Here is a 23,823-nt window from a genome sequence, read left to right as displayed (position 1 = left end):
CAGGCTGATATGTACTGCAGCTGCCCCACCCATCCTGACCCACTCCTGGAGCAGACGGGGGGCTGTTTCTGTGCCTTCCCCCTGAATGACACAGGAGGGCTCTTAGAGACACCAGGCAGCCAGGAGGTCAGACCTCGTCCTGCTTCTGCCACAGTCACCCTGTGATGTGGGCAAGTCCCTTGGCCTCTCTGGGTCTCAGTTCCCATCCTGTCCAAGGTGTTGTGAGGTTTCTGCAAGTTACTACAGGTGACAGTGCTGTCGCTTAACCCCAGCAGGGGGGGTCCCCAAACAGGGGGTCCCAGTGGCCTGTGGCCAATCTGTCACCTCCATCCAGGACCACAGAAAGAGGAGAGGAAGAGAAGAAACTGGCCATTATTTCCCAGTCTGGGTGAGAAAGGACACAGAGCATGTCTGAGACAGACAAAGGGTAAGGAGGAGGCAGCCTGCATCCCTGCAGAGAGCCCCAGGCTCCCGCAGCCCCTCAGCTCCCTCAGCCCTGCTGGCCTGGGCTCCAGAGGGAGGGAGGAGATCAGGTGTCAGCAGCTGTGTCTATATAGTCCCGGGCCTCCAGGGCCAGGCTCAGTCCTGAGGCTGTTGCCAGGCCTGGGAAGATGAAGCTGTCCAGCGCCATCCCTTGGGTCTTGCTGCTCAGCTCAGGTAAAGCCTGGCCCCAAGGCCTTTGCTCCTGGGCCTGTCTGCATCCTGTTCCACCTAGAGATTCTGTGCAGTTTGCTTGTTGCCAAAGGAGAGAGTCTGCAAGATACTCTCCTCCAACCAGATGCCTCCTCACCCTGGGCTAAAGGGGGAAGGGTCCAACAGGACGGCCATGACCCTGAGCTGAGGCCACCTTGATACTTAAACATTTTCTGGGCTCCCCTGTCTTTGCTGTGACAGATGTTTCCTGGATCTCCCTGCCTTCCCCCTCCCTTCTGCCTTAAGCCAATGTCCCCTGGGATGCACTTCGGGGCAACCAGGGCTCAGCCCAGACATGGATTAGGTTCTGCCTTGGAGATCTTGGAGATGTGACTGTGTGGGTGCTGGAGGTGGGACCCTGGCTGGACCTGAGTTGGAGGGGGAGGGGGCAACCAAAAGGGAAACGGGGCCCCTGGAGGAGCCCAGGACAGATGGGAGGGGTCTGCATCTGCTCCCGGGGATTGAGACATGGCAGCAACACAAGCAGGAATGAAGAGCAGGAAGAGCAGCTCCCAGCAGGGGTGGAGGGTGTCCAGACAGGGAGAAGCACTAGCCCTGCAAGAGGTTTGGGCACTGGGACTGCCCTGAACACAGGAGGGAGACCAAGGCTAGTTCCTGATGCTGGGAGGGAAAAAGGAAGTCTTTAATTTCTTCAGGGAAAAGGCTCTTTCCTTCTCCCTCGTTCTCTCTCTCTGTCTCCTTCTGTCCTTCCCTTTCTCTCCCCTTTCCTGCTCCAGCTCCTCTTTTTATCTCTCCTCACTCTGCTTCCCTGCCCTCTCCTGTCGTTCCTCCCCTGCTCACCTTTGGCCCTCACACTTCAAGTCCAGGGCTGCCCCCATCACTGGGCTTTCCCTCCCCTCAACTCCCCTCTCCTCTCCTGCAGTCAACTGTGTGTCCTGACTCAGAGCTGTAGGTGGTGGCGAGAGGAAGCACAGGGCTCCTGTACTCAGTGTGTGAGAACAGATCCCTGTCAGTGTCCATCCTGGGCTCCTGTGATGAGGACCTTGCTGTCTCCCTGGTCCAGGGAGGGTGCCATTCTCATGGGATATTCTGTGGGCAGCTTGTACGTAGAAACGGGTCCATCAGCGTCTTCCTGCATCTGCTGTTTCTCAAGTGCCTTTGGTTTAAATCTTCATTATGCGAAGGTTGTGTGTTTCCAGCAAGCATGCCCTGAACTCCTTCAAGGGCAGCATGTTCTCTGTGTTTAAGGCCTGGACCAAAGAATCTGACCAGAGGAGTTCACTGTAGACTTGGGCCCAGGCCAGAGATGTGACTTGAAGTGATGGAGATGTTTAGGATTCTGCGGTTGAGGCCTGCTTTCATCCAATCCTTGATTTATATCTACCGAAGCAGGCTTGAGGGACACCCCAGGGTGGGGAGGGTTCCCTTGTGACCCCCAGTCCAGTGCTACCTCAGGGCTTAAGAAGGACACCTGGAAATGGACGCCCAGTGTCCCGGCTGACATTTATGGACGAATAGTTTCCAGAGCAGTTGTTGATTTCTGATTTATTGAGGAAAGAAATATCATCAAGTTTATGCAATAAAATGCATCTTAAAATGTTGACAGTGGCAGGGAACGTAGGGGAGAGCCTCCCGAGGCTGGGCGCTGAGCCATGTATCTGTAGGTCACCCTGAAGAACCCGAGGAGGCTGTTACTATTAAATTCCCATTTTACAGTTGAAAGGGCTCAGGCTTGGTGAGAGAAAATAACTTGAACAAAGCCATCCCGGTCTCATGTCCACAGGGCTGTGACCCAGGGTCGTCTGTGCCCACCTGTCACCTCAGGAGGATAAGCCACGGTGCAGGTCAACCCTGCGAGCCCATGTGATCGCAGTCGGGGCCCTTGATCCAAGCACCTGACGCAGGTCCCTGATAGAGTGAAACCTCCAGAAATTAAAATGGTTCATGTCTCCTTACTTGAAAACTGTATTCAATGCATTCATTCCAACATCAAATTCACTGTTGGTTTCAAAGAATTTACAAGAAACGTTCGGGCCACAGAAGGGTGAACAACTGTGTTAGTGTGGCAGGACTGAGAGGTCTGCTGGGAGAAGGGAGCTCAGTGCTGAGACCAGCATGTTCCCAGGCTACTGGGACAAGGGGGTCACCCTGCTGAGAGCTGGCTTTTCCAACTCTGGCTATAACGAGGAAGATCTGCCTTAAACTGAGTGGAACTGGAGAAAGAAGGACATCAAGCTGAACAAGCTAGTCTTTGAAGACCCTCTTTCTGCCCTTCCCCGAGGGAGCAGGACAGTCCCCGGGATGGGGACGGTGGTGCATTTCCTCTTGTGTTGGGCCCCACCCCGGACACTCCCCTCCTCTGTGCAGGGCTGTGCAGTCCATTCTCCGGCTCTGAGCCATCTGTAGCTTCTAATTTTCACTATGTTTTCCTGTTTTGGTGTCTTTCAGCCACACTGGTTTCAACAGCATCGGATGAAGGTACGTGCAGACAATACTATTTCACCACTTCCCCTCCTCCCACGGAGGGGTGCTTCAAAGTGGAAGTGCAAACATCAAAGTGTAGCATCTCTACAAGGGGATCTTATGTATCAGGAGCCAAGATAACGAAAGGGACATGACCAAAAGCACATGTTTTCTGACCCTAAGAGTGTGCCTCAGTCCTCACAGTCCATAAATCCTGTCTCTCCACACCTCTGAGGACTCCCCCGTCCCTTCTCTCCACCCCACCACCTCCTCCAAACTCAGGAGCAGCCTCACTAGGGGAGGGGGGAAGGAGCTCCGTCTCCACAGAGCAGGGTCCCAGGAGGATGGAGCTGCCTCCTAAAGGCTGGAGTCAGGAAGGCTGAGGGGCATCCTCACATCCAGTGTCAGAAATGAGAGCTTTGCAGGCAAAGGAAAGGAGGGCCCCGGGTCAGAGGGAAGCAGAGTGTCCTGTGGTGCAGGCTGACCAGGGCTGGAGCGGATGCTCTAAGGATGTCCAGGTCCAGGTCCTGGCTGAGCACCTCACACACGTGAGCTCATTAAATCCCAAACGGCCCTGAGGAAGGTGCTCTGTGTATCCTCCCTTCCACGTGTGGTGCCTGAGGTTCACTGAGCAGGTCCTGTCCCCACTCTGCAGGTCTGCACAGTGAGCAGGTACTCATGGTGCTGGGGGCTCAGGCCCCTTGGGGCCTGAGAGCTGCTTCTGTGCTATTTCTCAGGCTGCGCCAGGCAGAGACCTACAGGAGGCAGCACAAGGGGTTTGTGTCCGTCTTCTGACCTCTAACCTGGCGATGCTGTTGATGATAAAGTATTGTTTGGTGAAAACATGTTAAATTCTTCTCTTCAGTGGTCAAAACAAATGTTAGTAATGGGTATGTTTCCCTTCAAAATTCTTAACAGCGTAAAACATTAAAATCACTTTTGTGAGTCATTAGAATTGGATCCTTGATGTTGGTTTGCGTTTTCGAGAATCCTGAAACCACAACATTTAATAGCCGTGCAGGGCCGGGGAAGGCCCAGCCCCCCAAGGGCCCGTTCCTGACTCTGGGCACCTACCATCCTGTCTTCTGTTGTAGGCCCTGGAGAATGTGGGGGCGTCCTCACAAACATTTTCGGGATAATCTCCAGCTATATTGGATTGAAACCTAACTGCACCTGGACCATTCAGATGAAACCAGATTACAAGATTGTTCTGGCAATACCATCTATCACGTGAGTACTCAGCGCGTGAGTTTTCTTTGCTGATGTTGTAATTTTATGGGAAGGTGTCCCTCTTGGCCTCTTCCAGTTCACCCTGCATCGTCCAGCACACACATCCAAACACATCCTGACTCCATGTCTCTCCCCGCTGATGACCCTTCATGGCCCCCTGCCCTCTGCATAAGGTTTACTCATCTTAGCACGACTCTCACATCGTTTCATGGTACAGCTGGGTCTCCCCTCCCTTCTCACCTCTTTCCCCTCTGCTCCATCTCTGAGCTGAACCATCACACACTGAGCTGTGAACCCACCAGACCATTGGGCGGCTCTGAGCCTTTGCTTGCACTGTCCCCACTGCCTGGGATGCATCCTTCCACCTCTTCCAGTCTCACTGCCTGCTGCTTGGGGTCCTCATTTTATATTTAATGATTTCACTCGAGAACCAACTTTTCCATCATACCTAAAACCCTTTTCTGACTCTGTCCACAGGTGGGCAGATCTTTCCTTGAAATGTGCCCCATCCATTATCCCATACAAAACTCTCGGTGGAGTTAATAACATAATATCACTCCTGCCTATTTCGGAGTTTGTCTCTCCTACAATGGGTGTCTATTTTTTAACCCAGGAATGAATAAATGAATGAAAAATCAAATAAATGGTTGAAAGTGTGAATGAAGTTATAAAGCTCAACAGGTATTTCCAATGCAGCAATAGTCACAGCATTTCTCTAGCAGGTTATTCTTCATGGATTTTGCCCTGGGAGCTACATTTCCAAGACTTGTGGAACGATGGTGGTCATCAGGGGTGGCTGAGATTAGTTTTATTATCTTGTGACTGAGGGCCCTGCCCCTCCAGACTTTCCACGGGTCAGGACTCCCACTGGGTGTAGGAGCTGCTCTGTGGGATGAGGACAACCTAGAGATGCTGCCTCACAGTGGGGCTCAGATCACCTATCCAACCCCAGCCCAGGGCTGAGGGAGGCAGGCATTGCCAGCATCACCATTTCCAGAAGAGACAGAGGAGTGGGTTATTCTGCACTCCCCCTTACTGTCCTTTTGACTTTCTCAAAGATTGACTTTGGGTCTGACTGTCCTTGGCACCAAGGCAGGAATCCGTCTGTCCAGGAGCAAGTTAGTATAAAGGGTGCCAGGCGTGTGCCCTGTGAGATGTCCCTTCCATGTCTTGTTTTAGCCCAGAGAGGCTGGGGCCTCCCTCCCCTGTGGGAGACACGCTGGTGGCTAAGAGAGGATGACAGGCTGGGGACCAGGGCTGATGGCAGGAGAAGGAGACGGGAGAGCTCAGCAGGAGGGAGACCATCCATGTGCACTTTGCCCACAGCCGGTGGAGGTGGACGCCCCTCTCACCTCTGCTGGTCCTGGAGGCCGAGCTGGGGTCCTGGGCCCCACCTGCCAGGGATGCAGAGGCTGAACCAGGAGTGGCATCACGCTCTCATGTCTGGTCCCTCCCCTGGCTCAGGGGTTGTTGCCCCAGGAAACATTCCTCAGGGTTGGCTGTATTGTGACGCTCAGGTGGCCTGAAGGACAGTGGCTTCTGATCCCAAAGTCCTGTGTGGGCTTCCCTGAGCCGTAAGTGGGGCCGCCCAGGAGACATGGAAGTCACCTGCAGCCCAGGGGGAGGGGAAGTCCTCTGGTGGGGGGGGTGGGGGCCCTGGGTGGCTGTCCCCTCTTCAGAATGATGACTCGCCTTCCCTGTGGGCAGCAGGCCTGGGATGTCTCGTGAGCAAAGCTGTGTGATTGTGTGGAGTCCCTGGTGGGGGAGGCTGCCTGCAGGAGGGAACATGATTCCGAACGCTGATGCCTGCCTTCCCTCTGCTCCAACAGCTTCGACTGTAATGAAGAGCATGTGGAAATCATAGATGGGCCACCAGGCACTACTAATCACGGGAAGATCTGTGCAGGCATACACCTCATGTATCGATCTTCTTCCAATGTCATGACCGTGAAGTACATCAGAAAATCCAACTACCCAGCATCTCCTTTTGATTTATATTACTATGGGGATCAGTAAGTAGGTAAGATGGGCAGGGTGCCCGCTGATGCGCCCTCTCCAGTCCTTTCATGACAGGAAAGGGCACCCGTTGGGCATGTGGCTGTGACGTGATTGTTGAAATAAGGTGAAATCTAAGTCCTACTTGACCAGCATTGGGTGAATGCGAGTCAGTGTGACCCGGTGAGCCTCTCCGGAAACAAACATCAGTTCTATCCCAGCAATTCTGCATCTGGGATATTGGGGTTGGAAAGACCCAATATGAGAATTATTTTACAAATTTTACTTTTCCATTTGATTGTGTCCCATATTCCTCCCAAATGCAAAATTTCCATAAAACCGTAGGCATTTCTTGTTTATATATTTAAAATGTATGATATATATAGTATACTATACAAAATGTATATATTTAGCAGATATGTAGATATATAGCAGGTATATGTATATATATAGATATAACAGAATATAAATGTAGTATAGCAAAATGTATACTATGTTTACTATATATTTATGCATACTTATATAAATGTATGTAACCTATATACAAATAGGTTGCATATAATGCCCGATATACCTAGGGCAAATCAGATGACACAGTCCCTCAAAACTGTTTCTTTTTTCTTATCAATGATTAGCTGAACTCTTTCCCCCTCCTTATCAACTGGAAGAAAATGCTTGTTAAATTGACTTAACCAAACTCTACTTAATCTCCTCTCCATCCCACAGATTAGTGATCTTTCCTCACCCCTAAGGGTAGACAAGCATTGCAGATGAGAGCAATCTTCCCTGAAGACTATTCTGGAATCAGCTGACCACAAGGAGAGACATCACCTGACCCCCTGTCTGATCACACCAGCTCATCCCATCCTGTCTCCTCTGTCCTTCCCAGCCTCCTGTCTCTTCCGCACAAAGGAAGATTTCTCATTCCTGAGCTTTAGGTACTCGCCAGTCTTGTGGTTGGGTCCTTCTACATATTGCTATAATCATTTTGAATAAAGTCTCTTTACCTGAGTCTGGATTTGTTCTCTTATTTTGAAAGTCCTCATTTCACGGATTGGAGCCTCACACATCAGGTAACAGTGAGAGAACCCTCTTCTGAAGCTCTTTAAGGTCAGAGGGATTCGTATTTGTTGGAGGCGTCTTTGGAGAGCAGTGTTGCCCATTTACTAGTTCCCTCACCTGCACAAGAAAAAACTCTGCAGGCAGAATAGAGACTTTGGCACATCTTTCTGCTAATATTCCAGGCAGTGGGATTGATGGTAAAGAATATTTGCTAAGGCTGTGTTAAATTTCTTCTGATTCCCACTAGCTAACTATAAGTTATACTATGTTGGGGCCTCTTAAAAAGTTCTGCAAAGAGTAAAACATGAAGGCCACATTGTTTGTGGGATCATCAGATTTGGGTTTTCTATGTTGCCCTGTGTCAGACACCAGGATGCTATGAGGACCAAAAAGGATAATGTCCGCCTGAGTGACACAAACCCCACATGCCTGGACACACCCTCATCCTCCCCCGTGTTATTTTGTGCTCTTTGGAGAGTCGGGGGCATGTGGAGTCTCTCCACAGACTTGGGCAGGGTCATCAGCTCCCTCGAGGACAACACTACCTGTGTGTGGAACATCCTGATGAGGCCAACTCAGATAGTCATGCTGGGATGTTCCTTCCTCAAGTGAGCCTCTGGAGGCAGGTTTTCTTTGCTGATGTTGTAGATTTCAGGAAAGATCCCATCCTGGTCTCTTCCAGTTCACCCTCCACCATCCAGCACAGGCATCTAAACACCTCTGATTACATTTTCACTTCCCATTGAAAACCCTTCTGTGGATCCCTGCCTTCAGTGTAAAGTTTACCCACCTTAGCAGAGTTTTAGAAAATCTTTCCTGTTCTGACCTTGCCTCCCTTCTAACCTCTTCTCCCCTCTGCCCCTTCTCAATACTGCACCATCACACACTGAGTTTTGAACCCAGCAGAACTTTGGGCAGCTCCATGCCTTTGCTCACATGGTCTTGTCTGCCAGGAGTGCATCCTTCCAACCCTTTCAGACTCACGTGCCTACAGCCAAAACTCCCTCATATAGGATATCATGGTTCAGATTAAGGGCTAAGTCTACCTTATCATCTTCCAGACCCCCACCCCCTACGCCACCAGGTGCACGAATCTCTCTCCTTTAGCCCCATCACTTACCTCATGTAAATTTCTAGGTCATTTAGCTTTTCAGTGTTATTTGTTTATTAATTGGGTGGCTGTACCATTGTGGGACTCTAGGGTCCAAGTTGTAATTCTTAAATGAATGAATGAGTGAATGAGAATAGATTCACAGATGCATTTTCAATGGTCCAATAAGGTACAGCATTTCTCTCCAGACAGTCTTCACACATGTTAACCTGGGAAATCATTTCCTTCCATTCCAGGCTAAGCCAAACACAGCCCAAAAAGGTAGATGATGAAATTTCTGCAACTTGGGGCCCCTCCAGAGCTGCCGTGCAGTCAGGACCCACACTAAGTTACTCGGATGTGAGCTAGGATGACGGACACCTTGCAGGCGGCTGCCTCAGAAACAGGGTTTAGACTGTCTGCTCAAACCTTGCTTCTGAAAACTTGAAAAAGACAGTGTGGTCAGGACGGACAGGCAGAAACCAAGGGGTGGCATCTACACACCCATCTCAGAAGAACCTTGTTCCGGAGAACAAAACAATGAAACATTCTTTACTGCAGGAGCATTTGTTCATCTGCCCCACTCCCCAGTTTTTCCTGGGTCTCCCTTCCCATGGGCAGCACCTTTTTGGAATGTCCTTGGTAAATACACCACCTCTAGCCTTCATTGCTGTGTTACATTGGTTCCCACAGGCATCCACCCAGAGAAGAGAACCCATGAGTAAACAGCTCATCATGAAGCACCTTGACCAGCAGTAGGGAGCAGGGTGAGGGGGTGGGGATGGCAGGTGGTGATAAATGGAACGCTAGTGATCAGCTAGGGCATGGCTCCCGGAGCACAGCGCCCAGGACAGACTCCAGGCATCCGTGTCCACCCAGTAGTCCTACCACATCCAGGGTGATGAAGGGGTTGTCCACCATTGTCACCTGCTAAGGGTGAACGACTGCTGCCTGTTAATAAACTGTGAACTTCTGCTAAATGGAATACTTTAAATGCAGTTTTCTTGGTTCTTGCACCAGTCCTAGCCTCTGACCTGGGGAAGGAGCAGAGTCTGTTCTCTGGCAGTTGGCCTGGCTCTGGGAGGCTTGATTCTCTCCCGCAGATACAGCCTCGGAGGATGGTGGTAACCACAGATTTATCTACTACGAAATCTGTCAGCAAAGTCCGGCAGGAAAGAGTTGTTGATTGACAAAAAGAAATCACAGCTCTCAAGACTTGGATGTGAACAGCAACCTCTGACCTCCAGAGACTTTCAGAGAAAAGTTGAAAATCTGAGCTGTTCTGTGGCTTGTGTAGGACATATGGCCAGTGGGAGGCAGAGTCCTAAGGTGGAATTTGGGTCGTGACCCCTCCTGGTCTAGTGGGTTTGGGTGAATGATCCTTGCCCTGCATGGCCCAAGTCAACTTTTCTCTCCTTTCTGCCTCCTCCAGACTCAGGGCCTATCACCTCCACAGCTCCAATGACAACAGGTAAATATTCCCAGGCATGAGCCCTTCAGCCCCCACGAGCAGGGTATCCAACTTAGATTTGCAACTGAGCAAGGAGAAACTGTGTCTGACAGTCACATGAGTGATCTCAGGCTGGGAGGATCCCTTAGAGTAAGACCTCAGGCCTGACCCGGGTGGGCCCCTCTTTGTCTGCCCTGTGAGTGGGTAGATCAGCTAAAATAGAGCATCTCCAACAGTCAGGTCCTAGGTCTCCCCAGCAACCCAGACCAGTGTCCTGTCTCTGGTGGGACTCCTCTGGGTGTTCAACAAAGGCCCCAGAGAACCTCAGCTCAATGCTGTTTCCTTGCCCTCTAGGGCTCCCAGGTCACCTGCTGTAGGTCCCAGCAAAGAAATTGAAATATGCCCTCCAAGCGATGCTAGATGGGTCACTGTCCCTACAGGTCATTGTCCCGGCCTGGATCCTGCCATGTTTTAGGGATTGATCCTGTAGTTTGTTCATGGATGAGATGATCTTGTTCCCTGAGGCCCCGCCAGTGACAGAGTGCTGATTGGCCCTGAGGCTGGTGAATGAAAGAAACCAGAGTCACGGCGGAGCAGAGGTCCTGTGCCAGGGCTCCTGGTCACTGTGTGTGACGACAGTGGGGTCCAGGTGAAGCTGATGGAGTGTGCAGGAGGCTGGACTGGGGCTGGGCCACGTGGACCCAGGAAATGACTGGTTCTGTCAAGGTGAAGGACAGATTTCCTGGACCAGGAGGGGTATCCAGGCATTCAGGGCTCTCCCATCACTGTGTCCATGAAAGACTCAAGTGTTGTCCTCTCAGGTTGGCGTCTAAGACATGGGGCCTCTGTTTTAGTGTATGATTTTCTCCAGGAAAGGGCTCCTCTTTACACTGGGCTCTTGTCACCCTGAAAGATGGGTGCTTTCCCTAATGGCATCACCAATAGCAGTTGATGTCTCTGAATGTCATGGGTTGGCTGCAGCATCTTCCTTAGTGGACCCTGGAGCAGACAAGGTTGTGATGCACATTAAGCTTGTGGGAAAGAATTCCCCCCAAACCTTTGTTTGTATGTGGAGACTGATGTCTGAGGTTGACGTTTCCTATTCAGCTCTGCTGGACAACTCCCAGGCCGCCCTCCCAGGCCACGGAGGGGCCGGGCACTCAGTATCCCTCTCTCAGGAACCTGATGGGTTTATTGCAGCACATCCTGGGCACTGAGGCTGATCATGTTTCCTCTTTCTTGCACATCCAGAAATGAACTCTACTACTCCAGGTGAGTCACTGCAGCCCAACCCAAGTAGACTTCTCTCTGGGATTCCACCCTCTCAGGTTTCTAGAAGGAGAAGAAGAGCAGCCTCCTCCAGGGGAGAGATTTCCCTCTGAGGACTCTGGAATCCATTTCAGACCAGCTGAGTCCCCAGGACCAAGGCTGTCACGCTTCTCAGGCTGGACTCCCCTCTGGTCTCCTGTCACCTCCTGCTGCCAGTGCTTGTTCAGAGAGACTGTGGAAGAAAAATAATTTTTCTTCTGGTCATTTCTGTGAAAATAACTGTCCCAGTCATGCCATGGACAACTGTGAGTATGTTAGAAACATGGCCAAGTAGCACTCCTACAAAGGTCTGTCTGTTGAAGAATCCTCCACATTGAGAGCAACCCCCCAAATGGTCTTAATAGCACTGCAAAAACATCTGGTGCCAAATATGCTGGGAAGTGCTACGTATTTCAGCCCATGTGGCCAGTCACAGGCTAGGTGGAAATGGTCAAGGCTCTGAGAAGTCCTACAATAAGGAAAAATTTACTTTCTCTATCAAACTGACAATGTGTAATTAAAAATTGTCAAGTAGTATCCTAAAAACACTTCTTTTTAATACATTAGTGGCAGTCATCAATTCCAACCACAGAAGATACGGGTCACATTTTTCTACCTGACCCATAGGGCATGCGTTTCTTATCCCAGGCTTGGCTGTCCACGCAGCTAATGCCTACATATGCTTAGCCTACCTCAACCTGCACACACAGCCAACCCAGGCAGCCCACCACATCCTGTATCCTGCCCCCACGTCCACCCCCAGAGGCAACGTGTATCACACACTCTTAGCCTCATTCTTTCCTGCTCGGTAGATGACTTTTGTTTCAACTGAGGAGAACTCTTTACCCTTTTTTTGTGTGAATAAGTGATTCTTAAAAAAGGAGACTTCAAGGCTTTTATTTCTTGGAATAACTTCAAGGTTTTGGGAGGAAGAAGGGCTCAGGCATAGGCCCCCTGTGCTCTGGAGCCCAAGTGAGGAAGGAAGAAACCAGGATCCACAGCTTGGCACTCAGAGTACCCAACTCGTTTAACTCTGGCCCAGGTGCACAGTGGAGGGTGGGTGGAAATGGGGGTGAGAAAGATGGGAGCAGATTTTCCCAGAAACATAGGCTTGGCGCTGGGACAGAATGTCAGGGCTACCCCTCAAGGGAACAGATAATGACTCATTTCTAGCCCAAGCTGGACTCTCTGTATGTTCAGGGAATCAGTGTGGATGTATCTACCCTGGAACAAGTCTCTCTGTGGGAGTGGGGGCAGACTACAGTGGGCACAGCTTCACCAGGAAGCTCAGTGGAGACCCCTGGTCTCAGCGGAAGCGTATGCAGCAGAGGGCAAAGCCAAACCCCACGGCAGGTACGCAGGTGGGCAGGCAACATCCTACAGGGCCTGGGCACGCTGGTGGCTAACTTGGGCAGAGAGTGTAACAAGAGGTTAAACTGGCTATAGTCATTGGCTAAATCCATTAGACTGAAACTTGCCAGTCTATTCAATAGCACATTGTAACCTGCTATCATTGACTAACTGTTCTTGTAAAACTGCACATCCTCCAAGCGACATGTAGCTTAGACAAGATGTCTCAGGTCTCCCTTCACCGTCCACATAGGTAACATCTCTCACCTGTGAGTCTCAAGAATTCTGCTAGAGTTGTTGTCCATGGAACTCGGAGTCTGCCCTCCATCTAGTTTGAACCAGTTGAGAAGACTTACCCATCATCTGAGCATGCGCTCGGATATGTTTGATTGGTGACCTTTGACTCCATGGACTGAAAACTGCACCCTCGAATCTTGCTAACACCACCATTTTCTGAAAATTGTCCTATAAGGAAACGTGAAGCCCAGATGCACTTGCACACCTGCTCTAATCACTTTCCCTTGTACCTCCCACTACCTTACACCCTTTACCCAAAAGCCCAAACCCCCTTCTCACCTTTGGGGAGGCGTATCTGAGACGTGTTCTTCTGTCTCCTCACTTGACTGCTCTGTGAGTAAACCTTGACTCTGCTGCAAATTTTGGCCTTGTAGTGTTTGGCTTTCTGTGTGTTAGGAAAGTGGGTTTGGGTTGATGAATTTGGTGAGCCAGCCAAGAAATGGGAGTTTTTGAGGGGACCTGGTTTGGTGACTAAGCCAGCGAGGGCCAGGTGACTGGCAAAGCAAGAAGGCATGGCCATTGGTGGGGACAGGAAACCAAGGCCACGAGTCTGATGGTCGTCTGTGGGATGAGGCAGAGCACGAGCACAAGGGCACTAGGAAGCTGTGTGGCCCGGGAACAGGGACCCACTTTCCGCACCACGCCCTGGGCAGCGTGGGGCTGACACAGTGATGTGCAGCAACTGAGGCTGTGGTTCAGGGCCCGGGTACTCAACCAGGGCTGCACCTGAGGACGACCTGGGGGCGTTAAACTTTCCACCCCCAGGCTGCACCCAGACCACTTGAATAAGAATCTGGGGGAGGGGGCCTGATATCCGTGATTTAAAATCTCCAGGGCCAAGGCCAAGAACAGCTGGCTTGGGAATCCTTACATCCCTCTGAAGAAGCCGCTGAGACACTGCTCACGAGAAGGGGCAGAGGAGGTGAACTGCCCCTTCCCAACAGATAGGGGGACTCTGGACAGGGCCAACCAGACATGCCCTGAGGGCTCCCCAAAGATGCACTTCCTTTCAGAAAAGCTACTCCATTCAAATTCCATAAGACTATCTTAAAACGACATTCCCTAAGGACCTCATTTTGACTAACGGCACTGCCCTGACCTAAGTACTCAGGAAGAACGGGTCCAGGAGGAAACACTGAGGAAGCATCTCTGAGCAGCAGGCACTTCAGACACGTTGTGAAATGTGATCCCCTGAGTGCCATGGGGTCCGGTATCACCGTTCCCCCCGACAGGGATGGAAACAGGGGTCAGAGCGGACAGACCGCATGGAGCAGAGGCAAGATGTGGGTAAGGAATGGCAGAGCTGCGGTGGAGTCCAGACTGCTGATTCCTAGTGCCTGTTCCCCTGCCTCCTCTCACCCAGTTCCCGGGCTCCATGGACCCAGGGAGACTGACCTCACCTAGAGTTTACACATCTGTCTGCGTCGGACACTCCGTCTGCAGCTGTGTGGGGCGTGGAGCCCGGGGTGGGGGGCGGGGAGGACCAGCATCAAAGCACAGATCTGAGAGGTGTTGTGATGTCTCCACCGCAGCGGCAGCCCTGCTGGGCCTGGTGGCACCACTCGCTTTACCTGGTGCTGGGGCTCCTGCCCCTCCCTGAACCGTTAGGACTTGCTCTGAGCTCACCGACCCTCAGCTCTACCCTTAGCAGAGCGGCCAACTCCCTAGACCTCTGTCCAGTGGCCAGCTTGACAGAGGCAGGGGGTTGGCACCTGACGTGAGTCATGTCCTTTCCCCTTTTGGTGACAGATCCTGGCTCCCAGCCCCTCCCAGGGCACCACAGTCTCCACACTCACACTCCTGCCACACACACCCCCGCCTGCCCGCATGCAATCTCCCGAAGGTGCTGAGGCTGTGGCTTGCTGCCATGTTGCTCTTCAGGATCCCATCACTTTGCTTCCTTTGGGTGCCAGTCACTGTCTATTACAGGAAGCTGCTCTTCAGGTTTTCGCTCTACAGAAGAAGCTCTGTAGAAGCCACTAATGCGCTCCCTCCCTGAGTCTAAGGAGACAGAAAACCATCCTGACCTCAGACAACAGAGGGGTGGTAGCTCCCCCTTCACCCTGGACACCACCACATGCTGACGGCGACCACCCAGAAGCCCCTTGGATCCCGCCCCCCAGTCCTGTCCATGGCTCATGACCCTTCGTGTGGCCTGACCGGGCTCTGCTCAAGGTGGGGGCTCAGGACCAGGCAGGTTTGATGGTAGCAGGAAGGCTTCCGTTGGGTTAATCAGAGGCAGCCTCTGTCCTGGTCATCCTTCCAGGCACTGCGGCATTGACCACAGAGTCTCTCCTCATTCTTTGAGTTTGTCTGGGACCCGAGGGGTTGGGCTGTGTGCACATGGAGAGGCGGCCTGAGTGTGTGGCAGCTGGAGGGAGCAGGTCAGCTCAGGGAGCCGCGGCAGTGGTCGGATACATTTTCAGGAAATTTGCAAGCCTGTTGTTAAACACAGCAATTTTGAAAAACTAAATTGCACAAACTTGCAATTCAATATATACACAGGTGTGCAACTGTACATCTCTTCCCAACTGCATGTTCTGTGACATCATATTGAGAGAATAAAAGCGGCCAAAGTGGGAGGATTCATGCCATAAATATCACGCTACACATCGGGGCTCTCCCCACCTCCACCTCAGAACTGGTGTTAAACACGACACACCACAGCTCATTGAGCCAGAAAGGGACAAAGCCCCTAGAGGGCTTGGCCACAGCCTCCACGGGGCTGCGTATGTTCAGATCCTCCAGTGGGATTCCATCTGACAAGGAGCGTCTGGATCCCACTAGGTGTGGTTTGGAAAGTCACCTGGGTGAGGAGATGCCTGGCAAGTCCCTCAGGCTCTGACGAAAGCATGTCTCGTGGGAAGCCCAGGTGGGCCGTGGTGGTGGTGCCGGGCCTGGTCTGGGCCCCTGATGGGATGGCGCCCAGGTGGGGTCAGGGCAGGTCAGGGAGGGTGAGGCAGGAGGTGGGGCTGTGGACACAAGACAGGGAGGCCCCTCATTTCTCTGCCTGAGCCCAGCCACACATCCCTCTCCTGCCCTCATAGCCACCCCAAAGTCTGGGGCCTCTCAGACCCAGGAGGGGGGTCTCTGGCCTGAGGTCACCTCTAGGTGACAGTTCTGTTTTCCTGGGCTCGACACTCGCTGTGACCAAGAGCCTGCACTGTTCGTGCTCAGAAACCAAGAACAGCCTGCGTGCCCATCAGAGACAAACGTTTGTGCCACAGACTATCCCAGAAGCTGAAGCTCCCAGACTGAGTGAGGAGCCGTGCGGGGCGCCCATGGCCCTGGGCAGCAGGGGCTCAGCGGCGCTGCTGCTCAGGAGGACAGGAGTGGCCCAGACTCGGCCCCCCGGGCTGAACAGGGGTCGTGCCCCGAGGCCAAGGAGAGGGTGGGGTGAGCAGTGGACAGACGGGGCTGAGACAGCTTCACAGCATCCTCGCCGCACAGCCCCTGGGGGTTTTCACGGGCAAGATGGCTGCGATGGACAGACAGCCACCTCCACGCCCACCTGCCTCCCCTCCCTGGACCCATTACAGCCTCTGCGCACAGGGCGTGGGAGGCAAAGTCGGGCACATTCCCTTCTTGTGTGTCCTCGATGGAGCAGGTAGTTGTAGGAGGGCTGAGGCTGGCCTGAGGGGCCCGGGGTAGCGTCCAGCTGGGGATGTGGGTGTAGAGGGTAAAATGTCAGGAGCTCAGGAGGGGAAACAGGACAGAAACCTCTCGACAGAGACCTGCAGTATCTCTTGACACGTCCCCTCCCTCCCACATGGCCTCCTGTGAAGTGTGAGGAGTGGAGTAGACTTGGTGGAGGGTCAGGAAGTACAGGAAGTGGGAGCCTATAACATCTTTGTGGAAGCATCTCCTGTAGGGTGACAGGGCACCTGGTTGACACGGCTGAATGGGGATGGCCATCTGGCCACTAAAACCTCTGTCCCCTGTCCTTTGACCGGTGGATCCACAGTTATATCACCCTTGCTTGGGAAGGGACCACTCACCTTATTTTCCTGCTCTCCTGTGTCCTGAGAACCCCCTCTGTCCCTGACAAACCAGGAAGTTTGGTCACCTAAGACTTCAGTCAACAAGTCTACAGAGGAGCTGGTGTCTAGGTTCCCATGACAACCATGAAATGTAACAGACAGGATGGGGATGCAGGTGGGAGACCAGGCCAAAGTGCAGCATCCAAGGTGACTGCTACCTGCCTTGATCCCCGGACACAGGATTTGGGAGACTGCACTCAGCTCAGGTCAGTGTCTGGTCATTTTTTTTTTTTTTTTTTTTGGTCTCTAGAGGCCAAGGGCAGAAGGGTGAGCAGACCTGAGGTTTTTCTCAGGACTGGGATGCAGACCCTGAGTTACAAAAGCATATGGGCCTTTGTGGGGTGTGTGTGTGTGTGTGTGTGTGTGTGTGTATAGGTGCCCATCCAGGGTGGACTGGATACTGTCTTCTAGCACCACGTGAGGAGCTGGGTCAGCACCACTCGTGTTCACGCTCCAATGTGTGGGACAGTGACGTCTCCGCCTGCAGGAGGAATGGAAAAGGGAAAGTCTCTAGGGGGAAAGGGTCCCTGGTGGCTGGAGTCGCAGGACCCAGTGTTAGACAGGAATAGACCCCTGGGAGGGAGGCTAGTCCTACTTTGAGTTCTCTGTGGAGGGAAGGTCTAGCTCAGAGAGGGAAGAAGGCATCTGGGTGTTGTCTGTCCTTTTCAGGAGGACCAGCTGGAAATTTCAAAAGGGCTGCATTTGCATAGCCGCGGGCACTGAGCCCACCCTGGGCTGAGATTTGCAGGAACAGAGAGCTGTCAGTGAGGCCCAGGGCTTGTCCTTGGACTTGTTCTCAGTTTGTGACTGTGGCTGTAATGTGCCTGACTCCTTCCTGTAACACAGGGAAGCAGATTGCCATCATCCCTGGGGAGAAAGGCTGCTGAAATGGAATTAGGTTTGGCTTGGAGGGGAGGCAAAATTTATCTTTACCCTTTTAGGGTTTTGTGTGGAGAGGCCTGTGACTGCAGTTGACAGAAGACAACTCAACAGGAGAAAAGCATACAAGTTTACTGAATGCAAGTTTTACATGACATGGGGAGAGACTTCATAGGGAACGAAAACCCTGAAAATCTACTTGCCTGCAGATGAGGTTCAACAAAAAGAGGCCGCTGTGGGAAAGTAAGTGCGCTCTGTGGGGAGGAGAACAAGGTAAAAAGTACTTTATGAAGCTCTGTGTGCGCAGAATTCTCTGGGTCCCCTCTCCTGGTCCTGATGATGAGAATGTTCCTTCCCTGAGACACAGAGAGGACAGGTTTCAATGGCATTTTCATCTCCTGCTTTTAGGAAAAAGAAGGAAGGTCAGAGTGTTATTCTTAGATTTGCTCTTTTTCAATCTCCTCTAACTCCAAATAGTCGATATGCCTGAGCGACTTATTTGGGGTGGCATGTTGTGAATTCCCATGGGGTGAAAGATTAAAACAGGTTCAAGACTTAAGAACGATTTAGTTGCTTTAATACCTAAATGGATTTCAAACCTTAAAACCAGCTGGAAGCTTTTTGTTGACCTGGTGAAGGGGGTGGTGCTTCAGCCATTTCCAGGAAAATTTCTGTGACTTCAGGTGAAGAGGTGCAGTGAGCTCCTCATGGGAAAATATCCCTGGCATTCACCACACAGCATCATGGATGACACAGGGAAAAAGCAAAGGCTAGCATTAGTTCATATAAGAGAACAATGTTTCCAAGGTCCAGAAAGGTGGATGACACGCAAATGGCCAATGGATTAAAGTTCAAGGTTCACGTGGGAGCTGGGACCCCCCATGTCTCCAGTGACAGGACCTGCTGGAAGGGCCAGGAGCTGGCCAAGCACACGGGGACCGACGTGCATCCACCCACCCAATGACCGCCAGCTAAGGGAGGCTGATGAAAATCTTCTGCTGGACCTGGGGCCCCGCTGCGAGAGGGGGAAGATGGATACAGCCCAGGTACTCCTGGATCTCTGACTAGATCTCCGACTAGATCTACCCGTTCCCAGTATCTCTGCAGGAAGATCAGTTGGTTCTGGGCTCTTGGCCCAGGAAAGAGCCACGTGAAGGTGCCTGTAAAATCACTAAGACCAGGAGAGGAGATTGTGGGGGTGGAGGATAGGGACAGAGCTGGGGGAGGAGAGACAGAGAGACACAGAGATTCATAAAAACATCCTGCTCCAAATGGACCTGCAAAACAAGTCACAGCACATTTATTGAAGGAAATGGTAAGCATGTTGGCCAAGGAAATCAACAACTGCAACAGAAATTCACTCTGGTTTAGTTTGTTTGAGGAACTTTTTTTATTGAGGTGAAATTTTCTTCATATAACTTAAACAGTTTTAAGTGGTCAAACGAATTTGGTATAATCACTATATTGTGCAACCACCAATGCGTTTTCATCAGCCCTAAATGAACCCCTGACCCTAAATGGTCATCTCCTTCCCCTCTGCCCCAAGACCCTTACAGCCACCAATCTGCTACTGTCTCTATGGATCTACCTAGTCAGTCCAGATTAATTTTTAAATACATTCCTGCAAAGACTGTAATGGGAATCTTGAAGGTGACCAATGGTATCATCGAAGGCATAACTTGTTTTTTTTTTCTTACATAATTTATGGTGAAATATTTTTAAGCACAGAGAAGCTGTAAGAATCACACAAAGAATCACACAATCCCACTAAAGCAGATCCCTTAATTAGCAACTCACTGCATTTGCTCCATCACTGTGTCTCCAGCTCTGTCTATTCCTATTGTCATTAGTGAGTTTCTGAACCATTTGAGAGTCAGCTGTAGACAAGATGCCCCATTACTCCTGAATAAGTCAGAACAAAGACACCTTTCTGCATCATCACCAAGTCAAGAAATCATTCTGATAAGACCCTCTTGTCCAGGCCACAGAGCTTGTTAAGATTTTACCAGCAGTCCGTTAAGTGTGGCTTTGATTATCAGTGCAGGTACTGCTCAGAAACACCTAGTCATTTAGCTCTTATGTGTCTCAAGTATCTACCAATCTGAAAGGTTCCCTAGTCTCTCCCTGCCTTTCACGTCCTGCTAGTTTCCAGAGTGCAGGACTTGGAGTCTGTGGAGTGGCTCTCTGTCTGGGTGCATCTGGTGCTTCTCAGCAAGGTTATCATAGGAGTGGTGCTCTGCTCCTTCAGTGCATCACATCAGGGGGCACGTGATGTTGGCCCCTCCCACCCATGGTGACCTTCACCTTGATTGCCTGCTCATGTCGGCCACTGTCTGCTGTCTCCAGGACAAGGCCTCATCTTTCTCTTTGTAATTGATTACCATTTTGTGGGAAGACACTTTGAGATTTATTCACTATTTTTTTTAATTTAAATCTCTCTCACTAGCACTGGCTTACTGACAACTCCTGCTTGAATTCAGACAACAACTATCTAAAATCTCAGGCAACTAAGATAGTTATGAAATGATGATTTTGAAGACATTTCTCCAAAGAAGACATAAAAATGGCCAAGAGACACATGAAAAAATGCTCAATATCACTACTTACTAGACAAAGGCAAATCAAAACTACAGTGAGGTATCACCTTTCACCATTCAGAATAACCATCATCAAAAAGTCTACAAATTATAAATGCTGGAGAGGGTGTGGAGAAAAGGCAACCCTTCCACTCTGTTGGTTGGAATATAAATTAATGCAGCCATTATGGAGAACAGTATGGAACCTCATTTAAAAACTAAAAATAGAGTTACCATATGATCCAAAAATCCCATTCCTGGGCATGTATTTAGAAAAGATGAAAAAATCTAGTTTGAAACCATACATGCACCCCCATGTTCATACCAGCACTATTTACAATAGCCAAGACACAGAAGCAACCTAAATGTCCATGTGAATGGATAAAGAAGATGTGGTGTATATATACAATGAATATTACTCAGCCATAAAAAAGAATGAAATTATGCCACGTGCAGCAACATGGATGGATCTGTAGATGATCTTATTAAATGAAGTAGGTCAGACAACAAAAAATATCATATGGTATCACTTATACGTGGAATCTAAAAAAATGATATAAAGGAACATATTTACAAAATAGAAGTAGAGTCACAAATGTAGAAAACAAACTTATTGTTGCCAAAGGGGAAAGGGGGTAGAGGGATAAATTAGGGATTTGGCATGAACAGATACACACTACCATATACCAAATGGGTAAGAACAAAGACTTCCTGTGTAGCACAGGGGACTATAGCCAATACCTTGTAATATAAGGTAATTCAGTTATACACGTTTATATGCCTTTTCAAATTCTGTAATGGAAAAGAATCTGAAAAAGAATGTATATATATGTATAACTAAATCACTTTGCTGTACACCTGAAATATTGAAAATCAACTACACTTCATTTTTTTAAACAGTGGTTTTGTATTTGTATCATTTTTCCACAATTATTGGTTGGACTTTTCCTATAAAGGAGGTTCCTCTTTCTGCTATCTTATTTATTATGAATTTACTAATTAATATCAACTCGTCAGGGGGTGAAGGGGAAGCTGAGATGAAGCGAGAGAGTAGCACAGACATATATATACTACCAACTGTAAAATAGATAGCCAGTGGGAAGTTGTTGTATAACAAAGGGAGTTCAACTTGAGGATGGAAGATGCCTTAGAGGACTGGGGCGGGGAGGGTGGGGGGGACTTGAGGAGGGTGGGGGGGGGAGTCAAGGGAGGGAGGGAATACGGGGATATGTGTATAAAAACAGATGATGGAACTTGGTGTACCCCCCCCAAAATAATAAATAAATAAAATAGACTTTCCAGGTGTTCAAGAAAAAAAAGAAATCAACTCGTCGATTGTTATTTTATTCAGTGGTTGTACTCCATTACGATCATTGTATATTTCCATGTTCAGTGTGTACACTATGGGACATGGGGGCTTCTTCGAGGTGGCTCCTGAGTCTTTTTAACATATTCCCATCATTCTTTGTGTATTTCTTTATTATCTGGTATAAAATGCAACTATGAAAAACATCCAGAAAACATCTTCCTTAGTGTTAAGATGTCAGAAGAAATTCCATTAAAGTTAACAGCAAGACAGAATGGCTGTCATCACCTTTAGTCAATTTTGTATTGGAGGATTTAACCATTTTCTCTTTTATTGCACAAGAAAAACAGAGCTGGAGCAGGTGTGTTTACCTTGGGGGGCTGGACCAGAGGAGAGACTATTCTTTTTATTAAGAGTCTCTAAGGAATCTGAGAAGCACTTTCTGTCCTGGGATACTTGAAAGGGTGAGGATGTTCCTGCTGCATGTGACTGAAACCCCAGCTCAAATGCCTTCAACAACAAGGACAGGAGATGACCCCTGGAGCTGGGAGGGTAGAGGCTTTGGGGTGAGGTTGCCCGGTGGCTCTGGACTGGCAGCCCTGCCAGCCTCTTACTCTGCCGCCCTTGGGACTTGGCTTCACTCGCAGTCGGGAGGAAGAGCAGAGAAACCTCTTCCACTTCCTCTGCAGCCAGACCTTTCCTCTCTCTTCACTGGCCCATCTGCGGGACATGCTCATTCCTGCACCGTCACCAACCAAGACAGGGAGCCTCCTGGTGACACACCACTTCCTCCACCACTGAGGCCAGTTCTCACAGCTGGGTCTGGGGTCAGCTTCTTCCGAGGCCCATGAGACACCCAGGGGGGAATAGAAACTGAATGAAATTGTGATTCTGTGTCAACAAGGAGGGAATCCATGCTGGGGAGGCAGCTGACAAAATGCCCAACAGACCCTCCAACTGCTCCCTGAGAATAAAAGCCTGGGTGCTGGGCAGGAGATGGGGCCCATCCATGGGACAGTCTGGAAAGAGAGAAGCTGGAAAGTTCTGATGGGGAGGAAGACACTTGCGGGGCCTGTGAGCCAGGTAGAGACAACTAGCACATCTCATGGAGAAGGAGAGGGAAGACGTGCAGTGGAGCGGTCCACAGCGAAGGAGCTTAGGAGGGGGAAGGCCAGGCTTATTTAGGGCCCCTCAGAAACCAGGTGTGACCTTTAGGGACAGACATCTGAGGGACAAATCCTCAAGAGCTGCTGTTAACCCAGAAATTTCCTCTGGATGGTGTGACTTTAGGAACCTAAGACATTGATTGCTGAGTGTCCTCTGGAAAAGGGACTGTGCTTTCCTTTTCTCCCTAGGCAGCCACAGCCCTGCCTGGACGCTGCTGGGGAGGACAGCGGGCCTGACACGCTGGAGCTGAAGGCAGATGCTTGGGCTGGGATGTAAGATGAGGAACTGCCTGCTCCCCATGGGTCCCTCTTTGAGTCAGTTCTTGCACTTACATCCATGGGGAGCTCCTTTGTCTTCTCCAAAGACCAGGAGCAGTTAGGATTTTGAGGGCAGGTGACTGTAAGGCGTACCTAGTAAAGATTAGGAATGGGAGATTCTAAATGGAAGGAGAACTGTGAAGAATCATTGTATTTATGAGACTAATAACCAGGGAGTTTAACCACTGAAGCAGAATTAGCGTTGTATCCTGAGAGGGAGAAACTGTCCAGTGTGTTTCCTCCTCCACTCATCAGCCAGGAGAGATTTGAGAGACCAGATGGCTCAAGGCAGCTTCCCTGTGTTCTGCTGGAGGTGGAAACTTCCTCCACATTGTGAACCCATTAGGGCCTCTAGGAAGAGAGATGGGGGTAGAAAGGACAGAAATTTTCTACCATCCGTACGGAAATGATGAGTGATGCAATAGAACTAGAAAGTTGGCCAAAAGATATGGAAGAAGAGGCATTTCACAAAGGAGATGCTGTTGGACTAGAAACATAGGGAATGAGGCCAAACTCACTGGAAATTGGAGAAATGCACATTTTCTTTTTTTTTTTTTCCTTCTACCAAACATATGTTTTTTTTTGTTTGTTTTGTTTTGTTTTGGTTTTTTTAGTATACTTTTTTTTAATTTATTTTTT

At 50.2% G+C, this 23,823-nt stretch overlaps 1 protein-coding gene across 1 annotated transcript; it reads left to right on the top strand.

Annotated features, from left to right (window-relative positions):
* The first annotated feature begins 611 nt into the window (after positions 1 to 611).
* Positions 612 to 23,143, top strand: LOC130854171 (carbohydrate-binding protein AQN-1-like). Its single transcript, XM_057736935.1, has 5 exons — positions 612 to 657; positions 3,103 to 3,132; positions 4,212 to 4,347; positions 6,177 to 6,359; positions 23,056 to 23,143. Exons 1-5 carry the CDS (start codon positions 612 to 614, stop codon positions 23,141 to 23,143), a joined length of 483 nt encoding a protein of 160 aa, XP_057592918.1.
* Positions 23,144 to 23,823: the final 680 nt, after the last annotated feature.

This window comes from Hippopotamus amphibius, chromosome 5, assembly GCF_030028045.1.
Source record: "Hippopotamus amphibius kiboko isolate mHipAmp2 chromosome 5, mHipAmp2.hap2, whole genome shotgun sequence".
In the NCBI taxonomy this organism is placed as follows: domain Eukaryota; kingdom Metazoa; phylum Chordata; class Mammalia; order Artiodactyla; family Hippopotamidae; genus Hippopotamus; species Hippopotamus amphibius.
This window is presented reverse-complemented; position numbering and strand designations above follow the sequence as displayed.

What these genes read in the sequence shown, in the direction of transcription:
- LOC130854171 (XM_057736935.1), top strand. Translation starts at nt 612, where the DNA reads ATGAAGCTGTCCAGCGCCATCCCTTGGGTCTTGCTGCTCAGCTCAG. An exon ending in GGTCTTGCTGCTCAGCTCAG is followed by an intron (nt 658 to 3,102) that starts GTAAAGCCTGGC and finishes GGTGTCTTTCAG; the next exon opens with CCACACTGGTTTCAACAGCA. An exon ending in TTCAACAGCATCGGATGAAG is followed by an intron (nt 3,133 to 4,211) that starts GTACGTGCAGAC and finishes CTTCTGTTGTAG; the next exon opens with GCCCTGGAGAATGTGGGGGC.